Raw genomic sequence first — 20,393 nt, forward strand, 5'->3', positions numbered from 1 at the left:
TGTTTAAGAGCCATTGTTGCTTCTGAAGTTAAGAACCATTAAGAAATCACCACATCCAACACTCCAGCATTCTTTTTTTTTAGACTTAAAAAAAGATAAAAGCTGGACCTGCTCAAGCTGTTGTCATGAGTGTTACACCAGTTGAAAGAGATCAGGCGGTGTGTCTTGTCTTGTAAGGGGAGCATCTTTCACTTAGCTGTAGAGGTCATGTGGTACAACCAAAAACAGAGAGTAAATGGAGAGATGGTTCACATGCAACGTTATTAAAACTACCCCTTCAAAAACGGTAACTATATTCTTTCTTCCTATTGAGGTGTTTAAGTCAGGATCTTTTACTCATGTTTTCTTATTCTAATTAATAACCAGAATTGCGAAAACCGTGCGTGATTGTTTAGAGATGGAGGGTGCACTCTTTTAATGAATATTAGATTTCATTACAGTCATTTGAATACAGTACGGTGAAAAACATTTTGCCCAACCTGTAAGCTTCTAAGCTTCTTATTGGCAAACTAAGGTTGAAAACACAAGGTAAAGACAACTGTTCCAAAACAAGCCTCCATCTGCCAACTCATTGCATGAGTTGTTTTATCTCATTTTTCTCCCGCCTGACGCAATTACACAGCATCCTCTACAGCAATCAGAAAACTGATACTATTTAATTTGTTTGTATTATATATGGCTGTGATATTGTATCTGCAAAAAGCCAATACTGATGGAGTACATTTGACTCACACACACATATATTAGAATTACAATATGGAAAATAATGTTAACAGAATTACGGATAGATTGTAAGACCTATGAAGAATGGATCTGGGGAGACGTTAAGCAACTTCAGGTGTCATTCACATGAGTAGGAGAAAGGAGCCCAGATGGAGAGTGAGAGTGAGAGGGAGAGAGAGAGGAACAAGAGGAGAGGCCGAATTTCCTGGAGGACAAACATCCAGATTCAAGCATCTGGAATAAAACTCACACACAGTCAGGTCTCAGTCTGGACTGATTCCTCAGTGCATGGGAAACAATGTTGCAGAATCAAGTTTTCAAGGTTATCCCAGCAACTCAATGCAGCTAGTCTGAGATAGTATCCTGTCTTTGCAGCCCACAATGCATGAGGAGAAACATTTGCTTGGGTATTTCCGTGTTGATGAGCATGCATGATTGGTAACTCTGACTTTACCTCTGATGGCCTCATTACTGTTCTGGAAAATTGCATTTCACAAATTTCACAATCTCTGTTCCATTGTATTACTCACATGCCACTTAACACTCATCGCAGGTTTTGCGGGCAGACACTGTGACAAGATATTCATTTCAAGAATATCTTGGTAATTAAAACATCCACTACACAGCTGCTCTCTGTGTGCACTGGAGGGAGACAATCTTCTTAGGCTTTATGAGGAATGTTATCAGACACAGGACCCTGCAGCAACGGTGATATAAATCTAAAGAAGCAAGAGAGTGGAGCTCATGTGGGCATGAAGATGACACATCAGTGGAAAAGCTTTTATGCTGATTTTCACCTCCACAGTCATGTGTTTATAAGCTGCCAGCTGAAGGAGTCTAAGATCTATCCGGTATCTGTAAGTGTTGATATCGTGGAAATAAGACATTGTGCTCCAGTACTGTGGGCTTGACATTCAGCTTAATCATTGCAATTAGAAAAAGTTGTGTAAGAAGATTTAGCCTGGTCCACATTATAATTTTTTTTTGTCCTTAATGGCGGCATCTCCTTGTCTGTTTTCCTTATTTCCTCGTCTCGGTTTATTACACAAGCTGTTTTCAGCCTCCTCATTCATACTTCCTTATCACATGATCTGAGACACTTCTGCTTAGCCTTACTGTGGCAGACAGTGACGATGAAATTGGGAAAGAAAAGGGATAACAAGCAACAAAGGTGACAAGCTTCATTATATTCTTCGCTGTCGACGGCAGCGTGCAGGAGATCCATCTTAGGGCTGGAAAACACTTCTCACACAAGTGAATATGCACAGGTGACATTTGCGTTCCATTTTAAACACACCTCCAGACAGGAACTTGGACCAACCAGTCAGCGTATTTGACATGCAGGGCCACACAATTCATTGTTGAGATTTGGGAGTTGTGTTCATTGGCTCCTCTGGGCCTCTGCAATTTATGATTACCCATAACACTACCTTCTCTGTGTAGATCTGCGGAAATGTAATTCCAAGCCTTCAGCTGGTAGATGACTTATTGCAGGAATACCTTTTTAAACAGAAAAAAGGTGCTTGTTGTCCAAATTCTGTTTAACTTGAGAAGAACTGTTTTCTGTTGTAATGCAGAAAAGCTCCATTTCCACTGCAAGTTCTTCATCCTTCAGATTCTGCCATTGTTTCTACCTTTGTGCTCTTATTTTGTAGTCAGAACTTGAAACGTTTCAATCGCTTAATGCAGCCCTGCAAAAAAGTTTTAGCTAGGTGTAACGTTACCTAGGACAATAAACATAGAAATAGGATGTAGGATATAAGAGGATAATTGTACCTTTTTGACTGATCATTAGATTACTTCCAATTCTTCAAATGCACTGGTGCTGAGCTCAAAAGAACAGACTTTACAGAGCTGCAGTAAGTGTGTCTCCTTGTTTTCAAATGTATTTCTATTTCAGGCAAGTTGGACTTCATTGTTAGTATCCTGCTGCCTTAAACCCACTGAGCGACCAGAGCGCCCACGCTTCCTCATTGCTAGTTACTAAACCTGTCTGAAACATTGTCTTGCTCTCTCTTTCTCTCTCCATCTCTTGCTGATCCTCCTTCCTCTTTCCATTCTTCTTCCTACTCTTAAGATTCCTCGGGACCTCCTCTGCTCTCATTAATTTAAGCCGAGCTGATCTGAGCGAGGCTGGGGCAAGTTTGTGTGTGTGTGTGTGTGTGGGGGGGGGGGGGGTTCCCTTCCCTTTCTGCCAGAGATTCCCCATGCTTTTCTAATGGCGTATCAGCAGCTGTCAGTGGGCCCTGCACTGCGTCAGCCACTTAAATTGGCCTGCATGGCTGTGGTGTGCAAAGCGCTCAGCAGAATTGAGTCAACCCCCCACCCCAACACACACACACAACCCTAACTCCCCCACCAACCTTTTTCTATATCATTAGTGGAATGCTCCCTTTCCCCCGAGCCGCTGTCATATGGGGATATTCCAACAAGCGGGGAGTAGGTGAGGAGAGGAATGAGTCACACGCCAGCGCCCATGTATTTTTTCGGGGATGGGATTTTTTTGCAGTTTGCAGGGGAAGAGAGGGTTGCAGGGAAATTCTGTTGTCTTTTGTCTCGTGGAAACAGCCCTTGCTGCTATTTTTAAGAAAAAAGAACCATGACAACTGAATTAATTTCTTATTGTAAACCAAACAAACGTAATAGCGTCATGCTTCTACAGTGAATGTATAATCAATGAGTTCACCCAGAAGCCTTGTACTGTAATTAGGGTTACATTTTCTGATGGTCACACAGTACACTATGACTAAAAAAATATTAGTGTGTCTTTCACATGTAGACTACCATTCAATTCCTCTGTGCTTTATGTTACTGTTAAAAGGAATTTCCTACAGTGAAAGGAAGACAATAGTCCTCAGTGTCCCCGACTGTTATGGAGTAAAAGTTTTGTCTTTTATTGCACAGTTTCAGTCAAATTACTGTAGTCTACATGCTCATGCAGCTAAATCCACACGTTGGAAACAACATTCTGTATTATTATTTGAGATTTTAGAGATTTATTGAATTGTTTGTGTAGAGTGTGCCCTCCATTGAATTTTTCTCTCGGGACGGATCAGTACTGCCGTATCGATACTTTGATACTCACAAGCTACTCATTTGGTATCGATTACTTAAAAAAATGCAATAAAATTATTTAAAATACAAAACGTTTTTAGTTATGTTGTGCCAATAAACAGCCTTTTTGACGCAAGAACCGTGCTCTTCCTTTTAAAAAAAATCTTTATTTCAAACTGTGGACAAACATCGTATCAAAAGAAAACATCTGAATCACATCCAGATGAAGCATTGGGAAAAGCATTGTCAAGCAGCTGCACAGTTGCACACTTCTGTATCAAACGTGTGGGAGATAGGTAGAAAGTACTTTTCACTTGTAGATAAAAATACAAGAAGGTGTAGGCTATTTTTATTTACGAGGTTTTAGGACTTGTTGTCAGATTAACCTGTTAGAGTAGGGGAGGCTTCCTACGTGCCACTCCAAGCCAAAGGTCTACAGGTCATTTGAACCAATCACCTCAGCAGGGGATCTCACTGATGGGTTTCCTCCCTCTACTTGAAGGACTCTTTAGTTGGTTGGTGCAATGCCCAGTGTAAAAATGTAAAAATGTACCAAGAGCCCTGACATCCCTTGTTATGCATGCCTGTTATTGTGCATGTACCCCATTCTGTGTTTATGTATCAGAAGCAGAAGTGGATGTCAGGAGGCATTAGGTTCCCATGATATTCCCATTTTGCCCCATGGCCCAAAGCAAATGTTTTTTAATTTGTTGCTGGTACTAAGTATGAAAATGTCATTTAATTATACTCTGCAAAACAGAATTAATTGTTCCTTCAGCTACATATTCAACATCTTTTATAGGAAGTATAACCCTTAATATAGTCCAAAGGACTTCTTCCTTTGGATGAGGGACGAAACGTCTTCCAGTATCTTCAACCAAGTCCAGTTGCCCTTGATTTTAACCTTCGTTGGATAACTATGACCTGGATGACTGAGAATCTTCATAGACATATAACCCTTAATAATTTTTGTTCTGTGATTTTTCTTTGTGTAGTTCTGTAAGTCTGGCAAAAACTGTCAATTGAACAGATTGTTTGGATGTTTGTTTTTTTCAGGCTGGCTGCAGCATCATGTCCTCTGCTCAAAGTGGGGATATATCCGGCTACCATCTGAGTGGTGAGTGGACAACACTGGATGTCACAGACAGTTACTGCATATTGCTTTACTGGTTTTTTTTGCATGGGTATCCTTGTGTGCAAGTACGTGGATCAGACTATGAGAGACGAGGCTGTCTGTAGATTTTCATTCAATGGTATGCATTTTTGTGTGTGTGTTGCAAGGTCTATTTGACAGCTATTGGAACCTTTATTCACATGTTTTACAACACCTTCAACCTTGTCTCCTGCTGAAGGCAGCCAGTGTTACAAAACATTTTAACTGTGCCCTATAATTTGCTTATCTGTTGTGTTAAAAAGTAGAGATAAACCTGTCAAAGTCCTCCCACAGAAGCAGTTCATCTTGACAAATCCAGTTTGTCACAGGCACATAACCCCTCTCGACATGCGCAACATGTGATGCTCTGACGTTTAATTCAGAGTGGCTTGTCAATTTGTCTGTCCCATTTTGTCCCAAACTGTTATCTAATTAACATAATACGTTATGCATCCTAAAGTCTCCCAATGACAACTCAATGCTCAGTGCTAAATTACAAGGCCTAAAACAGTGGCTGATTAACTTGTTAACACTCTTACTGGTCATAAAATAAAAACTGTCGGCTCAGGGAATGTGACAAGGAGGGATTCCACGCAAGATACTTTGTTAAAAGATGTATAATTAATTAAACTAATGTAAACAAAATTAACAATTAGGTGTGGAAATCAGCAATATCAACAATGTAAGCAATGCATGGATGTGGGGCATATGTGCTGTGTAGATGTTGAGGAGCGAAAGAAGATGCCACAGAATGGATGTAAGCTGTACAAAGGGAGTGACTGGACTGAATACATGGGCCAGTTTTTATAGTCCAAAGGCTCAGGTGAGTTCAATCAGCTTAACTGAGACACATTAGTTCAATCATTGTCCTTGGTTTCACTCAAATATTACACTTTCACCGGTGATCAAACTCCTCCATCAAATATAGACAGTTCTGAGCCAAACTTTCTTCTACCATTGATGAAATGAAAGTTTAAGCATCGTTTTTGTTTGTCTGTTTCAGTGGTGCGTAACCCGCCTGGCTGGGAGGCGGGGCTTTACCTGGTTGGCTTCCTCGTGCTGCTGTGTTTGGCCGGGCTCAACATCTGGAAGCTGTGGAAATCTGGAACCTTCCCCGCGCCATCCCCCTTCCCCAACTTTGACTATCGATATCTGCAGGAAAAATATGGAACCTCTTTCTCAGAAGTCAGACAAAAGGTATATTTTCATTTCATGCTACTGACATGTAAAATATCAGTATTGTGCACAAAATATTTATAACTCTAAAACTTGCCCATAAGACAGTGAGGGAGAGGTTTTGTGAAGTTGAAGTTGAAATTCAGCAATCAGTCTTTCCTTGGAGCAAGTGATGAGCAATCATGTGGCGCGGAGGGTCGAGAGTCTGCCGGTTTTCTTTCCAATTGAAGACAGCAGCAGCTGATTTCAAAGTAAAGTTTCCTGTGGCTGGAGGTTTTTTGTTAATTCACTTGTCAGCTTTTAATTCGACCTTCAGAGTCTTTGGTCTCAATGGCACATTACTGAAAGTCTCTACCTTAAAAGATACTTCTGGTTTATTACAATTTGGGTCTTAATTTTGTAATTGTGGCCTTCATATGTATTGGTTATGATAACAAGTAACCTAACCAAAGTCAATTCTGAGATCTGGAGGACAATTTGAGACATTTGGGTAATAAATTCATTGATCAACTTTTTTTTCACTTCCAAATATTTTTGACTAACCTGATCTTCTGACTGCTTGTGTTTCTTGCCCATTCAGATTCCTTGTTAGCAACTTTGCCTTGTTTCCAGATTTAAGCTGTTACAATTGTACTAGGAGAAAAATGAGTTGAACAGAGCTGAATTAAAGTTTGTTTTTTTTGTTCACTGCTCTCACAGCAGGCAGCTGTTTTCAGCTAAAAAGTGACTGTACACTACCTGCACGCCACCAAACAGCTGACAGACCCAGTTAGAGACTAGCTGTTGAACGTGGTGGAGCATTTAGCATCTTAAGAGCCAGAACTGAACAGAGCAAAAACAGAGTGAATATTAGACTTATTTTTATAAGGTGGCCACAAACATGACTCCAAATGAATGATAACGTTGCTCTGTATCTGCTTGTTGTGTAAATAAGCAACTGTTTTTGCTTAAAATTTCATTATATTAACTCGAAAGGTGATCATACTGTATGTCAATTATCCATTTGTCCTATGTTATTCATTTGTTAGGTAACCAAAGGCCTTGATGATCTTAATTTTGTCTCATTACAGACTTACTGCCTCTGAGTAAAAAGTGTTGCATGTGGCTTGAATGACACGCACCGTGACTTTAGATGAACTTAGGTAATCACATGTATAGACATGTATAAAAATGTCTCTAGGTTTAGGAAGGTTAAATATCCCACACAGAATTGAACAGATTTGGTGTTGGCGTTGCATGTGTTGTACTGTATCTCCTCTGCCAAGTCTCAATAAACCATAAAGTGTAAGTCTTCATCCGCCTCCAAAACTGCTTTGTCACACCTGAACCTGGCTCACTTTATTTCCACAACAGTTAGAAACTTGCCTTGGTGAGCTCACAGTGCAAGACAGACAGAACAACATTCAATACAGTTGATATTGATAAAAAATTAGATTAGAGATTGAAGAAGAATGAAGCTGATTTGACGATTAAACTTTCAAATTACCTGCCACATTTTCTGGTTTTTGGAAAAATTATGTTTCTTTGCTCATTACTAAAACTCATTTTATTATTTTGCCATGGAATACTATATTTGATTGTGTGTGAAGTGTAAAATAAATCTGAAAACCTTTGGTTGTACTGTGTTTTGACACAGAACAAACAATGGAGTTCTTCCTGTAGTTTCAAACAATTAACTCTGAGGCAGATTTTTATTTTTCAGTCTCAGTACCTTTAAAATATTCTTGATCCCTTACTTGACTCCTCCCTGAAGCGAGTGGCTGCCAACAACCACCGGCGGACCTCCACCACCTCCAGCCGCAAACCCAGCCTGGCCCTCGGCGACACCCCGGATGGTTTCAGGGACCTGGGCCATTTGGAGCTGATGAGCAGGGAGCTGGACCCAACCGGCATGGCCCAGCTTAACCGATCCATCTCCACCGACTCACTCAGCTCAATCTCCTCCATCGCCAACAACTTCGGCCACGACTTCACAGTCGGCCAGTTGGAAGTGACACTAGAGTTTGAGCCATCAAGGCACCCGGGCCAGGGAACAGGAATGCTGCACCTCAGTCTGCACCAGGGAAAAGACCTGCTGGAGAGGGAGGAGGGAGACTTCCCTGGCTGCTTCATCAGAGTCTCACTGGGGCCAGAGGAGCTCAATGTGGGAGTCACAAGGGTAAGGAAGCTGTTGTGTTATCGTCTTTCTGTGCTTATAATATGTCTTCACAAAAGAAATAAGACAGAAAGGAAAAACCAGTGAAGTGGCAAGATGTGTTTCACTAGGACATGAATGTAAAAGCGTGACCTCGGAAATAGTAAAATTATAAGTGACGCTTACATTCTCAGTCACACCTTGTGGTCTGATCATGATGTGATTTTTTTCAGGACTGGTTTTAAGTTTAGATTGGACTTTGCACCTGGTGGACCGACAGTGTCTCTCTGATAGTGATTAGAGGGTTATAATGAGAGGTTAGTTATGTAGAGATTAGGGAATGAATCACATACAGGTTCCTGGTGGAGTTTCTGATCACCAGTAATGTTACTGAGCAGTGCTTTTACAAGTGGGATCCCAATTTATAAGTCTCATGAATGTGCGCGAGGACACACATGCCTGCAGGTAATCTATAGGTAGTCCTAATGTAGCAAGAAATGTAGAGCCAGAAAATAGGCAGAGCTAGAAAGTTACCATTGTTGTTAAAAAGAAAGCATGTTTCAAAGTTCAAATAATCAGCTTTGCAAATGTTTTATAAGGAAGGAAAGACACCTTTGTTAGACCTCAAGGATACACACAATGTGTCATGGTGGACATCGGAACCAAGTTTTATGATAATCCATCTTATAGTTGTTGAGATGCTTCAGTCCAGGACCAAAGTGGTGAGCAGACCAACAGACCGACATTGCCTTCCCTAGAGCCACGCCGCTATCATTAGTTGATTGTTTGTCACACCAACAGTCCAAAACACAAAGGGTTTAAATTCACAGTGATAAAAAAAAAACACACTCACTTTAGCACTATAGTATGTGAATGCATGTGCAAACATGGCTATACTTATGTTCATGATAAGTAAAGGCAGTGGAAACTTTTTAGTGTTTCAAACATATGATCGTTAAAGATGGGGCAGTTCCTCGTTAGCTCCCATTATTGTAAAAAAAATGGGACTGGAGACTTTCAGCATAACTGCCACTAGACTACTAATGGGAGCAGAGATTCTAGACTGAGGGAAAGAAAATGAAAGAAACCGCTTCTCGGATGGGTAATTAGCAGTTAAGCTGTGACGACTGAACTTGGGCAAAGGACTGAAGATAAAAGTTGCTCCTGGCGTTGTGGGAGAGCAGTGTGAGGCTGTGGCTTTTCTTGCTCAGGGGGCAGCTTTGGCTTGCTTGAACTGTGTTGAAGATTTTAGCCTTGGCTGAATTTTAGAAAGAGACATTGAGGTCTGAGGCTTGATCGTGCAGCTTGACAAGCCAATCGTTTCCCGTCTGATGGAATGAGGCCATTTCATTTACTTGAACGGCGAACCCCCTGGGAGCTGGATGTAGTCAGGAAGGTTGATTTCACTTCCTTTACCTTCATTAGGAGAAGAAGTGACTGACTTTCACTTCACTCACTTTGAAATTTAACCTGTGACCTGTGTTTACCACCAATTTAGGTTATAATGATGATCATATGTGGATGAGGCATTTTTTAAGTTGCGACTTTTAGCAATCCTTACAATGACAAGTGATTCCTTTTCAGTTCGCTCAGCTTAAAATGTTGATTAGGATCACAATATTATGAAGTGGAGTGGAGATTAGATGATATGGTTGGGTGATAAACCACTGGCCTTTTTTTTAACCATACTAACGCTGCAAACCAATAAGCAAGACAATGTGATGAAGCACATAGATTCTTCAGGTATTTCATTAATTTTTCTAATAACTCAAAAACAGATATTTCTGTTTTTGTCCATAAATTTTTTCTCAATTAACATCCCGAAAAAAGTGTACATTGTGATACAATGTATGGAAGCCTATTTTACCAGAAAAAAAAAATCTAAATTATTTTTCTTAAATCTCTCCTTAAAGACATTATTTTAGAATTGCATTACCTTTATGAGTTTTTTTTAATTCAGTGCTTTTACTGCATATGTACTTACAGTTTCAGCTGTTAAATTGCTCTCTTTAAAAATATGAATTATTTGTATTTTATTGCACTATGACTCTCTTAACCTGAACCCTATAAAAGGTAATTCTTTTTATTATGTATTTACCATATTTTAAATAGTAAGTTACTATCTCATAATTGTGATTTACTATTATATTGTATTAAGTCAAATTTCTGTCGTTGTGTTTGACTTCGCATTAATATTTTTGTTTTTATCATACATATTGTACTTTTTTCTTTTTCTGCCAGAAATGTGCTCTTCACATTCTACACTAAAACAATGTTATAAAAAGCTTGATTCTGATATGAACTGACCATTTCAGACAGGAAGAGAACAGGTCTATACATTCCTCCATCTGCTACACCTGCCACTTGCCTTCTGCTCTTAGCAAGACGTTGCCAGAAAAATCACTAATCCCTGCCTGGCTGTGAGTCATCGGCTCTGTGCCTTGTATGACTGGTATTGCACACTTTGTGCGGGCCAACAGGGACGACACACAAACTCACCAGGGCTTCCCTTACTTAAACATGCTGTTTTGTTGTATTAATGCATTCAGGCTGAGGCGTAATAATAATGGAGCCATCACTGATGCAGTGGCTTCAGTGGCTCCGTCTTTAATATCGAGGAGTGGTGAAGACCAAAGGAAATGCTGACATCAGCTCCACTCGCCCCGATGGTCAAGACCGCTTTTCTCTCTCTCCCTCTCTCTGTTTTCCTGTGCTTTCCTCTGGCTCCTCTTTTTGTCTCCAGCATGTCTTTGTTGTCACTGTTTTGTTTCACTTGTCTATCACTCCCTCTTTCATCCCAGTCTCCTCTCACCTCTTTTTTCCCCCCACTTATTTGTTGTCACTGCTTCTTGCTTTTATTTTGCCTCTAATGATGTGTATTCCAGTCTTTTCTCATTCTCCCATTCTTTGTCTACATATAACACACAGACTCAGACGTGCGCGCGCGCACACACACCAGCTCACTTTTATTGACTCATTTTCACCACACACATCACCCTTGTTATCCCCCAAGCAATAAGCCTAACAGTGCAGAGAGGTATTCTCATATTGTGCAAGAGTGCAGATCTGTGTGTTGGGCTGGTAGAAAGATACTGCCTGCTTTTGATGCTTATCTTAACGTAGATATTTACACAGGAGCAGCAGCTGCGGCAGGGCCTTGTCTGGATTCTGTGTGTGTTAGATGTATGGTTATGATGCTATTCAGCTGTTTGATGTTAGGTACAATCCAAGGTCGGCCCCACGGGCTGATTTGCAGACCGTGTGCTCTGAATTCACAATTATTGTATTGTATAGCGAGTTGTTTTATGATTAATCAAAAACAGCTCCTGGTGATCTTGCACAGCACATGGTTATGTTGTTTTATTCTGTTTCACTGTATCTGTATGAAAGGTACAGTGTTTATTTAAGATACATTTAGTAGAAATATTCCTTACTCACACTTCAAGAACAAACGCTGGTGTGAAAAAGGGCTATTAATAAATGCACACTCCTCTGCACGTTTACTAGTTGCCTAGTAACTTCTGACCACTTTGTAAACCCTTGTGTCAGCACGTGCTGTAGCATCTGATGATCTAAAAACTGCATTAGCCACAAGGCAAATGCTGATCACTTTGGCTGTGGCTGCAGAATCTCTTACGTTGATCTAAAGTGTGCTCTGCTGGCCAGGCCAAACTGCCTTCAGACGGTCTTTTTCATTGTAAAAGCAGTTTTGGTTGTCAAGAAAAGAAAGTGAATGGTGACTCGTATTCTGGATCCACATGGTTATGAGGCGGGTTGCCCGAAAACACTCACAAAAGGTTGTTTTCATGCCACGCAGATGTTTTTGCTCGTGTTTTTTTCCAGGAGGATACGAGTAAAAACATCTTGTAGCAGTAGAGTGAAAGAATGTGTTTGGAAATATGCAAACATTTCTATTATGTATACATGGTAGGGAAAGTGTCCGCTATGACTTTGTGCTCTTAAAGTTCCCAACAATGCAAACAACAAACATTTATCAGGTAACTTGGAAAAGCAAAAATGTTACTCCCTGTCTGCAGTGTCATCTAAAGTATGTCAGATATTCTTCCGATAAAATCACACATTTTGCATATATTGAGCTCAGTGCAGTTTTATGGCTTTGCAGTCTACTTTGAACAAGAAAGGGTTGGTGCAATTACAAAACTCATTTACCCAGATCATTTTGGTTTTGTTTGACAAGATTTGAAGAGATTTGATTAGATTTGATTATTGTCTTTACAATACAAATAGCACCAGTACAACAACTTTGGAGTTTGGCATCTAACAGAAATACTATAATAATATATCAATAGCAATGAGAGATGTACACAGAATGAACAGTAAGCCATTATGAATTATGCATGTTATGAATTGATTAACTTTGGTATTTACAGTCTGAACAGTTTAAAGACAGCCCATCTGTCTCTGAGATTTCCGGCTCTAACCTAATATAATGAAGGTGAATAGAATTTAGTTTGTGGTGCTAATAACAATGAAAAATTGCATTAAAAAATTTCCACAGCAACATGACTTTCCAGAGACAATGTTCCCATTACTATGGATAGTCCACAGCACACACTGGCTTGAAGTTTTATAGCTACTATTGCTTCAGTAGAGAGTTGTTCATAACAAAAGAGACTTCCATAATACATGTTATGGCAGCTTTTCTTCTACGTTTTAAAATGTTTTGTGCTGTAATTGAAAGAACACTTCTATATATTTCTGAAATTGCATCAACACATTGATTTTGGCCTATCCTGCTGTAGATCTCCAAGTCTCTCTCTCTCTCCAGTTCTAAAAGCTGAGAATAACTTCTTTTAAAAAATCTGTATGAGGTCTGTATATGATGCTTTGGTAAGGGCTTTTAGAAAGTAAATGAATGTAAGCTAAGATAGACTATGGATCCACAAGGATCTAGGCTGCCTGTGTGGACCAGAATTGGGTGAGTTATCATCAAAGAAATAGAAAGTGTTCGACCATGTTGTGTTTCATAGGTTGACTCTGTAGGTGAGCTAGTCAGGGAGAGGATGAAGAGCCTAACATGTGACAGTACACACTACATATTTTCTTAGTTAGAATATTGCCTTAAACTTACAATCATTGCAAACACCTCTGTGTTTATATAAACCATCAGTAACAGTCAACTTTGACATTGCTTTGACGTTACATTACCTGAGAGGTGGATGCTTTCATTGCTACATTTCTACTATCTTTTGTCTCTCACAGGTCCAGACGAATGCATTCACTGTGATTTTTGACGAGCACTACTCCATCCCCATGGACTTGTCCACGCTGGAGGAGTACAGCCTGCGTTTTGCGGCTTTCGGTATCGATGCTGACGAGAGAAACATCAGCGCGGGGGTAGCGGATCTCAAGCTGTCAGATCTGGACCTGACTATCAGACCATTCAATGCCTGGCTCTACCTGCAAGATGTCAATAAGGTAAGCTACAATACTGTAATGTGTCATAGGGCTCAATTTGCAATACAGACAAATAATGCTATGATAGATTCCACAGTTTGGGATTTTAGTCACATTTCCAGTGTGACATGTTCTTCCTCCTACTGTAAATTAAAGTTTCTAAATCCTGTATACACTTTAATGTGTTAGAAAGCATGGTGGTGTCTGAGAACCTCTGCTGGACGTTCAGCAAAAGTACATGTCATATTCAATAAATAATCTAATAAAAGTTTAGATGAGTGGATTGCCTGCAAAATGTTACACATAACTGATTAAAGAGTATCTGAAAAAATATGTTATTAGTAATGTAGTCAATTAAAATAAACACTGATACTGATATCATTGTTTTAATTCAGTTCACCAGGTGGGCAAATGTAAATAATTGATGTTTTTTAATTAATGTACTCGGCAGAAGAAATGTGTCCTCTGCCTCCAACAGGAAAGTGATGGAAAAAGTGATCCTTCACTTAAGTAATAGAGCAAATACCTAGTGTGAAAGTACTCAAATACAATTACACAGCACTTTCAACACACACTCATGACAAATAGGCTCTGCCATACTGAGTTGCTGCTGGCGCTGCAGTTACTCCCCCAATTTCTCGCTCTGGCAGACCAATAATTGCCAGTTGGCATAAAACACGTTACAACTAGTTTGCCAGTGTGAGTGTGTCGCCAGATTTAAAAACTCTTGTATAGTACGAATACACTTACCTGGCGGTGATAGAGTTAATCAGCATTGTGTTAACTTAATATATATGTAAAGTTCCAGCTTAAAGTAAAAGTACTTAAGTATCATCAGCTAAATATACTTAAAGTAGCAAAATAAAAGGGGACCATAACACATTATTTTCCATCCATCCATTGCCCCCAACCGCTTATCCTGCATACAGGGTCGCGGGGGGGCTGGAGCCAATCCCAGCTGACATCGGACGAAAGGCGGGCTACACCCTGGACAGGTCGCCAGTCCATCGCAGGGCCACACATAGACAGACAAGCACTCACACTCACATCCACACCTAAGGACACACATTATTGTATATATAATAATATTAGATTGCAAATACTGATGCATCAATGTGTAAGCATCATTATACAGTTGTTTTAGCTGCTTTATACGGTTTATATGGTTCATACTTTATTTTAGTTCAGTGGTTCCCTTCCAAAGTGCCACAAAATGAATCAGAGGGGTCATGAGATTTATGGGAGAGAAAAGAAGAAAGGGCAGCATGGTTAGCACTATTACCTCACAGCAATAAGGTTATGGGTTCAAACCTGTTGGCCTGAAGACCCTGCAAAGGATTAGCGGTTATAGATGTGAAGAAGAAAAAGCTAAGGCCTGTATACACAAATTCTCTTTTGGTCTTGTGTGAAATATTTGATAATTTGACAACTTTGGGCTTCTTATAATTATTTAAATGAAACCATGTGAGAAGTTTAGAGGGAGGACTTGGTGGAAGTGCTAACAACTCATAGATGTCTTAAACAAAAGGATCTGTCAGAGGCCACAAGGCAGAAAGGTCAGGAACCTTTAGGTTTCAACAATATATTTCATACGCTTATCATGTGTGTTTTTATGTAAATGTAGTGGAATAGAAGTATAAAGTAACAGAAAATGGAAATACTTGCGTAAAGTACAAAACCTCAAAATTGTACTGAAGTACAGTACTTCAGTAATGTGTGTAGTTACTTTACATCACTGCAACTTGACTATTATTTTCATATATTAGGACACATGATTGTGTATTATTTATTAGCTACACACATGCCCTGGACTCTGGATATGTATTTTTAAAACCTATATAAGTAAATCTATCATGCCTTTATTTTTGTTTCCAATTCATCACGTGTAATCATAATAAATTTTGAAACTAAGACACTGAACATTTAAAAGTTTCTAATCATTAATGTCACTATTAAGACTGTTCAAATGGAAGAAATATAGGCTTTTAATGTGTTCAATTATAAAATTATGCACAATAAATCCCAAATTTTAAAAAGGATCATTAAATTAGCCAATATGAACTAACAAAATGGAATAACAATTTTAAAAAGTAGTTTCAGTTTAACTAATTTATTGTGTGATTACATTTACTAATAAGCCTGTTTATGATATTTCATTTCACCGTTCATTTGCGTTAGCATTTACATTATGTGACTGCTTTAATTTGAAGACAGCTCTATTTAATTTAAAGATGTGTAAGCAGTGTACCACAAGATAATTTAATCAAATCAAACCCACAGCAGTAGTGAAAGCTCTAGAGTACTGTGCAGGTAGATATTTGCTTTTGTGTGAAAGAAATCATGATTGTGGAAGGTGCTTTCTCTCAAAGCATCAACTAGACTGGCACATTTGATGTTAGATTTAATGTCTGCCATGCTGTGGTATGACTCCACAGGCTGTGGATGCAGTTGGGGAGATCCTGTTGTCTCTCAGCTATTTACCGACAGCAGAGCGCCTCACAGTGGTTGTGGCCAAGTGCAAGAACCTGGTGTGGACCAATGGCAAAAACACTGCAGGTCGTTTGTTTGTTGTAGTGTGTTTTTGTGTATTATTTGTAAGTGTGTGTGAATGGGAGCTACCTACTAGTGTGTGACTGTTTCTCTTTGTATGAACTACATATGAATTTGTCTGTCCTTGTCTGTCGGCCCTTGAATCTGTCACCATTTTTCAAAATCAGTCATATCCCGCAACAGAACACAGTACTGCCTGACTCAATAATAACAGACTCTTAATGTCAACTCCCAGAAAATAAATGTATCCTCATACGGAAAGGCAAATGCAACTTAAATGACTTGTCACACTAACATTGGACCGATAAAGGTCACGTACTGAAACACTGTCATTTTCATCCACAGAGCTAATTGTGTTTATTGCATGCTCTACAGACTGTGTGTGGGGATATTTATGTTTGGAAACATGTAGCTGGGGTAGTCATAATGTTATTGACTGATTCTCGTTATCAGATCCGTTTGTCAAAGTGTATCTCCTGCAAGATGGCAGGAAGATCAGCAAGAAGAAGACTTCCACCAAAAGGGACGACACGAACCCCATCTTCAATGAAGCCATGATCTTCTCTGTGCCGTCTATTGTCCTGCAGGTGACACTTAAGACTGTGCGAAAACAGAATAATAAATCAGGATTGCCAATAGTAACTCTAACAGTACTTAAATAACTAAAGCAACAAAATGAACATGTGTAGTTACATGCAGACAGGTATGCACATGCGGCAACATATCAAGCGGACTGTATGGAGTTCACAATAATTTCTATAATGAACATGCTGACGTTAAGCAGGTATAATCTTTACCATGTTCACCATCTTAGTTTAACATGTAGCAAGCTGACAGCTGCTAATTTTTACTAAACAAAAAACACAGCTGCAGCTGATTAGAATGTCATTAGATTTGCATGAATTCATTCATAAACCTGGACAAATTAAAATTTTGACCTGATGGAGATGCTGAAGCTAGAGGAAAAGTAATCAGATCACCAAAGTTATTGCAACATATCCTTAGGGGAATGTATGTTCCACATTTTATGGCAATCCATCCAATAGTTGTCAAAACATTTCCCTCATAACCACAAATGTAGAGCTCATGGTGACTCTACAGGAAAAGTCAGAGGATCACTGAAGTCCTTAGGATTCATCCTCTGGTGTCCATGAACGTCTGCACAAAATTCATGGCATCGTCCAATGGTGAATATTTTCTGCCTTCAGGACCGGAGTGGTGGACTGATCAGTCTATAAACATTTTTAAAGCCCAAGGATGTAATTTCTCTTACACTTCTGTTTGTTGACAAAATGAGAAAAACAGTGGTAAAATTAAATGTGAGTAAAAGGTGCTGAGCTTAAAATGCCAAAAACAATAAAAATAGCAATTGTTGTTGTTACACGTGTTTAACTGATTCCATAAAGATATGGATAAACCATGCTGTCAAGATGTTGCTGCGTCATGCTTACACAGCAGGTTGTGTAACCATGCTGTACTGTTTGCAGGAACTCTCCCTGAGGGTGACGGTGGCAGAGACCACAGACGACGGCCGGGGCGAGAATCTGGGTCACGTGATCATCGGACCCGAGGCCAGTGGGATGGGGATCACCCACTGGAACCAGATGTTGGCCACTCTGAGGAAGCCCGTGTCCATGTGGCACCCTCTGCGGAGGATCTAGTCCTCTCTGCACTCATACATACTCGACCTCTTTCAAGTAAAACACTAGCTTCTTCACGTTCCTTTCACCTCTCCCCTTATTTGGTGTGTGCTATGTGTCACTCTGCTGGTGAGTAACAAATAGGAGGAAACACATTATCTTCATGTAAGAGGGAGGAATCTTAAAAAGCCAGTGTTTGACCTTGAACAGGGTATCCACTTAAATCCTTTCTTTGGTGTTTAGCCTCATTCTTGCTCGGGTGCATTATGGGTGAGGGTGGCATTCAGGAAGGAACAGTGCAAATCCCAAATTACCCAAATTACAAACTAAAAGTAACTGATGAGTTTTCAAATGGTGTGCGTCCTACATCCTTACCATGTCCCTTTTATCTTGGGAATTGGGCTGAATCCTGATTCTCCACTATAACAGCATCAAAGGAGACATGAATATGTGGATACTTGACCAGAAATTTAAGTTTTCAGTGAGTTTATAATTAACAAAATGAGCCCAGCTGTGGCAGGTGTGACCCCCTCCCTGCATGGTGCCTACTCTGGTTGTAGCCCGTTAAAGCTGTGTAGAGAATGAATGACTGGACGGAGGGGTGAAATCGCTTCTCTTTCAGGAAAACACTCATTTGTCTTTTCAATCTAGTCATTGATTGCGCCTACTTGACTGATTTCGTAGCGGTTTTAGAGCCCAGTTGAGTTAGCTCTATTGGATTTGCTTGTGTAATTTGTTAACAGTGAGACTGACAAATAAAAGAGGTTTTGGTTTGTTCAGTATTTATTGTGCTTTTAAAAAATATCCAGGTACTCTTATCCAGGTGAAATAATTTGTAGCAGTTGTTACAGGGTGGCCAAATTAGATGTAATTAGCATATAAATATCATATTTGTTCTACATTGTTCTATTTTTACCATGAATAGTGCAATACAAGTTGCATACGCATATTTAACAGTGTAAATAGTGTACTACAACATTCTTCTCATTCATTGCCATTTTTTCCCCTGGGTGCAAATCATGTTTTTCATAGTATAATACTTCATAATAAGGATCAAACTCCAATTTAATTTCTACTGCACTGTATAACAACAGTACCACTGCTGATCAATTAATTATTATTAAAACACCTCTGGGAATTTAACTTGTGATGTAAGGTATACTAACCCCTTTAAATGGGTTCACAGTTCCTTTTATGTTAAAGGAAACACCTTGATATTCTGATTAATCTGTAGGGTTTTGTTGTTGTTTTTTTTACCAGGCATTTGTCACACTCTTCTTAGCTTTTAAGATACCTGCAAATGAATCTTTTTAGGTTGAAACCAATATGACCCACTTTGCAGCTTGAAGCCTGAATGGTAATATTGTAACAAGTGTTTTGGTTAAAATGAAGATAATGTGACATGGATCTTGTAAAAGTCAGAATGTCAAGGTGGCTTTTTATCTGTCTGAGATATTCTCTACAACATTGTGCAACAGTGCTGTTTTGTTGTAACTTTTGAATGTGAATTATCATGTAAAAAACCTGCTAACTCTAAAAGCATCATCAGCCTAATTGCATCGTTGTGACTTTTGTTTGTTTTTTCAAGCATAAACTACTCTGCATTTTTGGTTCTAACCGCATTCCTCACCTCACTTTGAAAATCAGTCCAAAAATAACACACCTGTGGTCATATAAATACACAATATTTCCTACTGTGCCAAATAATAAAGCAATATTTTCATTTACAATCAGCAATTTGCATTCAACAAAGCTGTAGCCTACATTTGACCATGCATGAAGTTATTTAGCACTTGATGTGAATGTGCCTCAAGAATACAGTGTATTGTGTGAATGCTGTTTGAAATAAAAGCAATTCAACAGTAACAGTCTGACCACTTGTTTATCGTGTTCAAATGTCCTTGAGTTGCTGCCATCTGTGTAGTTCTTCTTGATCTGTGAAAACACTGCCTGTACATTTCAAAAGCTCAAAGTATTAAATCCCTAAAGTAAAACAAACAGAAGGTAGTGTGGAAATGGCATGCACTGTCCAGGGGCCCAGGAACCCTAGATATCCAACAGACTCCAGTCTTTGTGTGTCAGCTGATTTGTGCTCATTTAAATTTAATGAGCCAAAAAAAAAAGGCTTAATATCAATTGATATGACAAAGGCCTTAAGGTGGATCTTGATTTATTATTTGTCTTTAAGAGTCCTTCTATCAAATTTTAGTTTTAAGAACTGAATTACTTTTGTTTTGTTCTTATATGATGCATACAAAATTAAGCAAAGGTAAGTTAGTTGTCCAGGATAGAAACTCTATCTGTGAGGAATGGGGTTTTAGGGAGCAGATAGCTCATGTTTGCCCTGGGCCTTCAAGCAGGTTTATTTGAGTTTTTTTAAACACTTTATTAACCACAAAAATATGATCAAGCAGTGAATATTATCAATATCACAAGACAATTATATGCATTATTCGACAAGGCAATACAGAAATGTAAATACTAAGCAGACTGGGACAAATAAAACACAAGTACAGAACAGGTTTATTTGAAATGGCAACATAAA

The 20,393-nt window shown here is 39.2% G+C and overlaps 1 protein-coding gene across 2 annotated transcripts in view; it reads left to right on the forward strand.

The window, feature by feature from the left end:
* Positions 1-19,714, forward strand: part of syt12 (synaptotagmin XII) — a 28,775-nt gene extending 9,061 nt beyond the window's left edge. For both annotated transcript variants that reach the window (XM_046038738.1, XM_046038739.1), the window contains 7 exons: positions 4,834-4,894; positions 5,934-6,127; positions 7,860-8,264; positions 13,464-13,679; positions 16,094-16,214; positions 16,662-16,795; positions 17,696-19,714. In XM_046038738.1, the coding sequence (XP_045894694.1) occupies positions 4,849-4,894; positions 5,934-6,127; positions 7,860-8,264; positions 13,464-13,679; positions 16,094-16,214; positions 16,662-16,795; positions 17,696-17,869 (1,290 nt within the window). In that variant the 5' untranslated portion in view covers positions 4,834-4,848 and the 3' untranslated portion in view covers positions 17,870-19,714. The remainder of the gene's footprint in view (positions 1-4,833; positions 4,895-5,933; positions 6,128-7,859; positions 8,265-13,463; positions 13,680-16,093; positions 16,215-16,661; positions 16,796-17,695) is intronic.
* The last annotated feature ends 679 nt before the right edge of the window (positions 19,715-20,393 follow it).

Source organism: Micropterus dolomieu, linkage group LG22 (genome assembly GCF_021292245.1).
Source record: "Micropterus dolomieu isolate WLL.071019.BEF.003 ecotype Adirondacks linkage group LG22, ASM2129224v1, whole genome shotgun sequence".
In the NCBI taxonomy this organism is placed as follows: Eukaryota; Metazoa; Chordata; class Actinopteri; order Centrarchiformes; family Centrarchidae; genus Micropterus; species Micropterus dolomieu.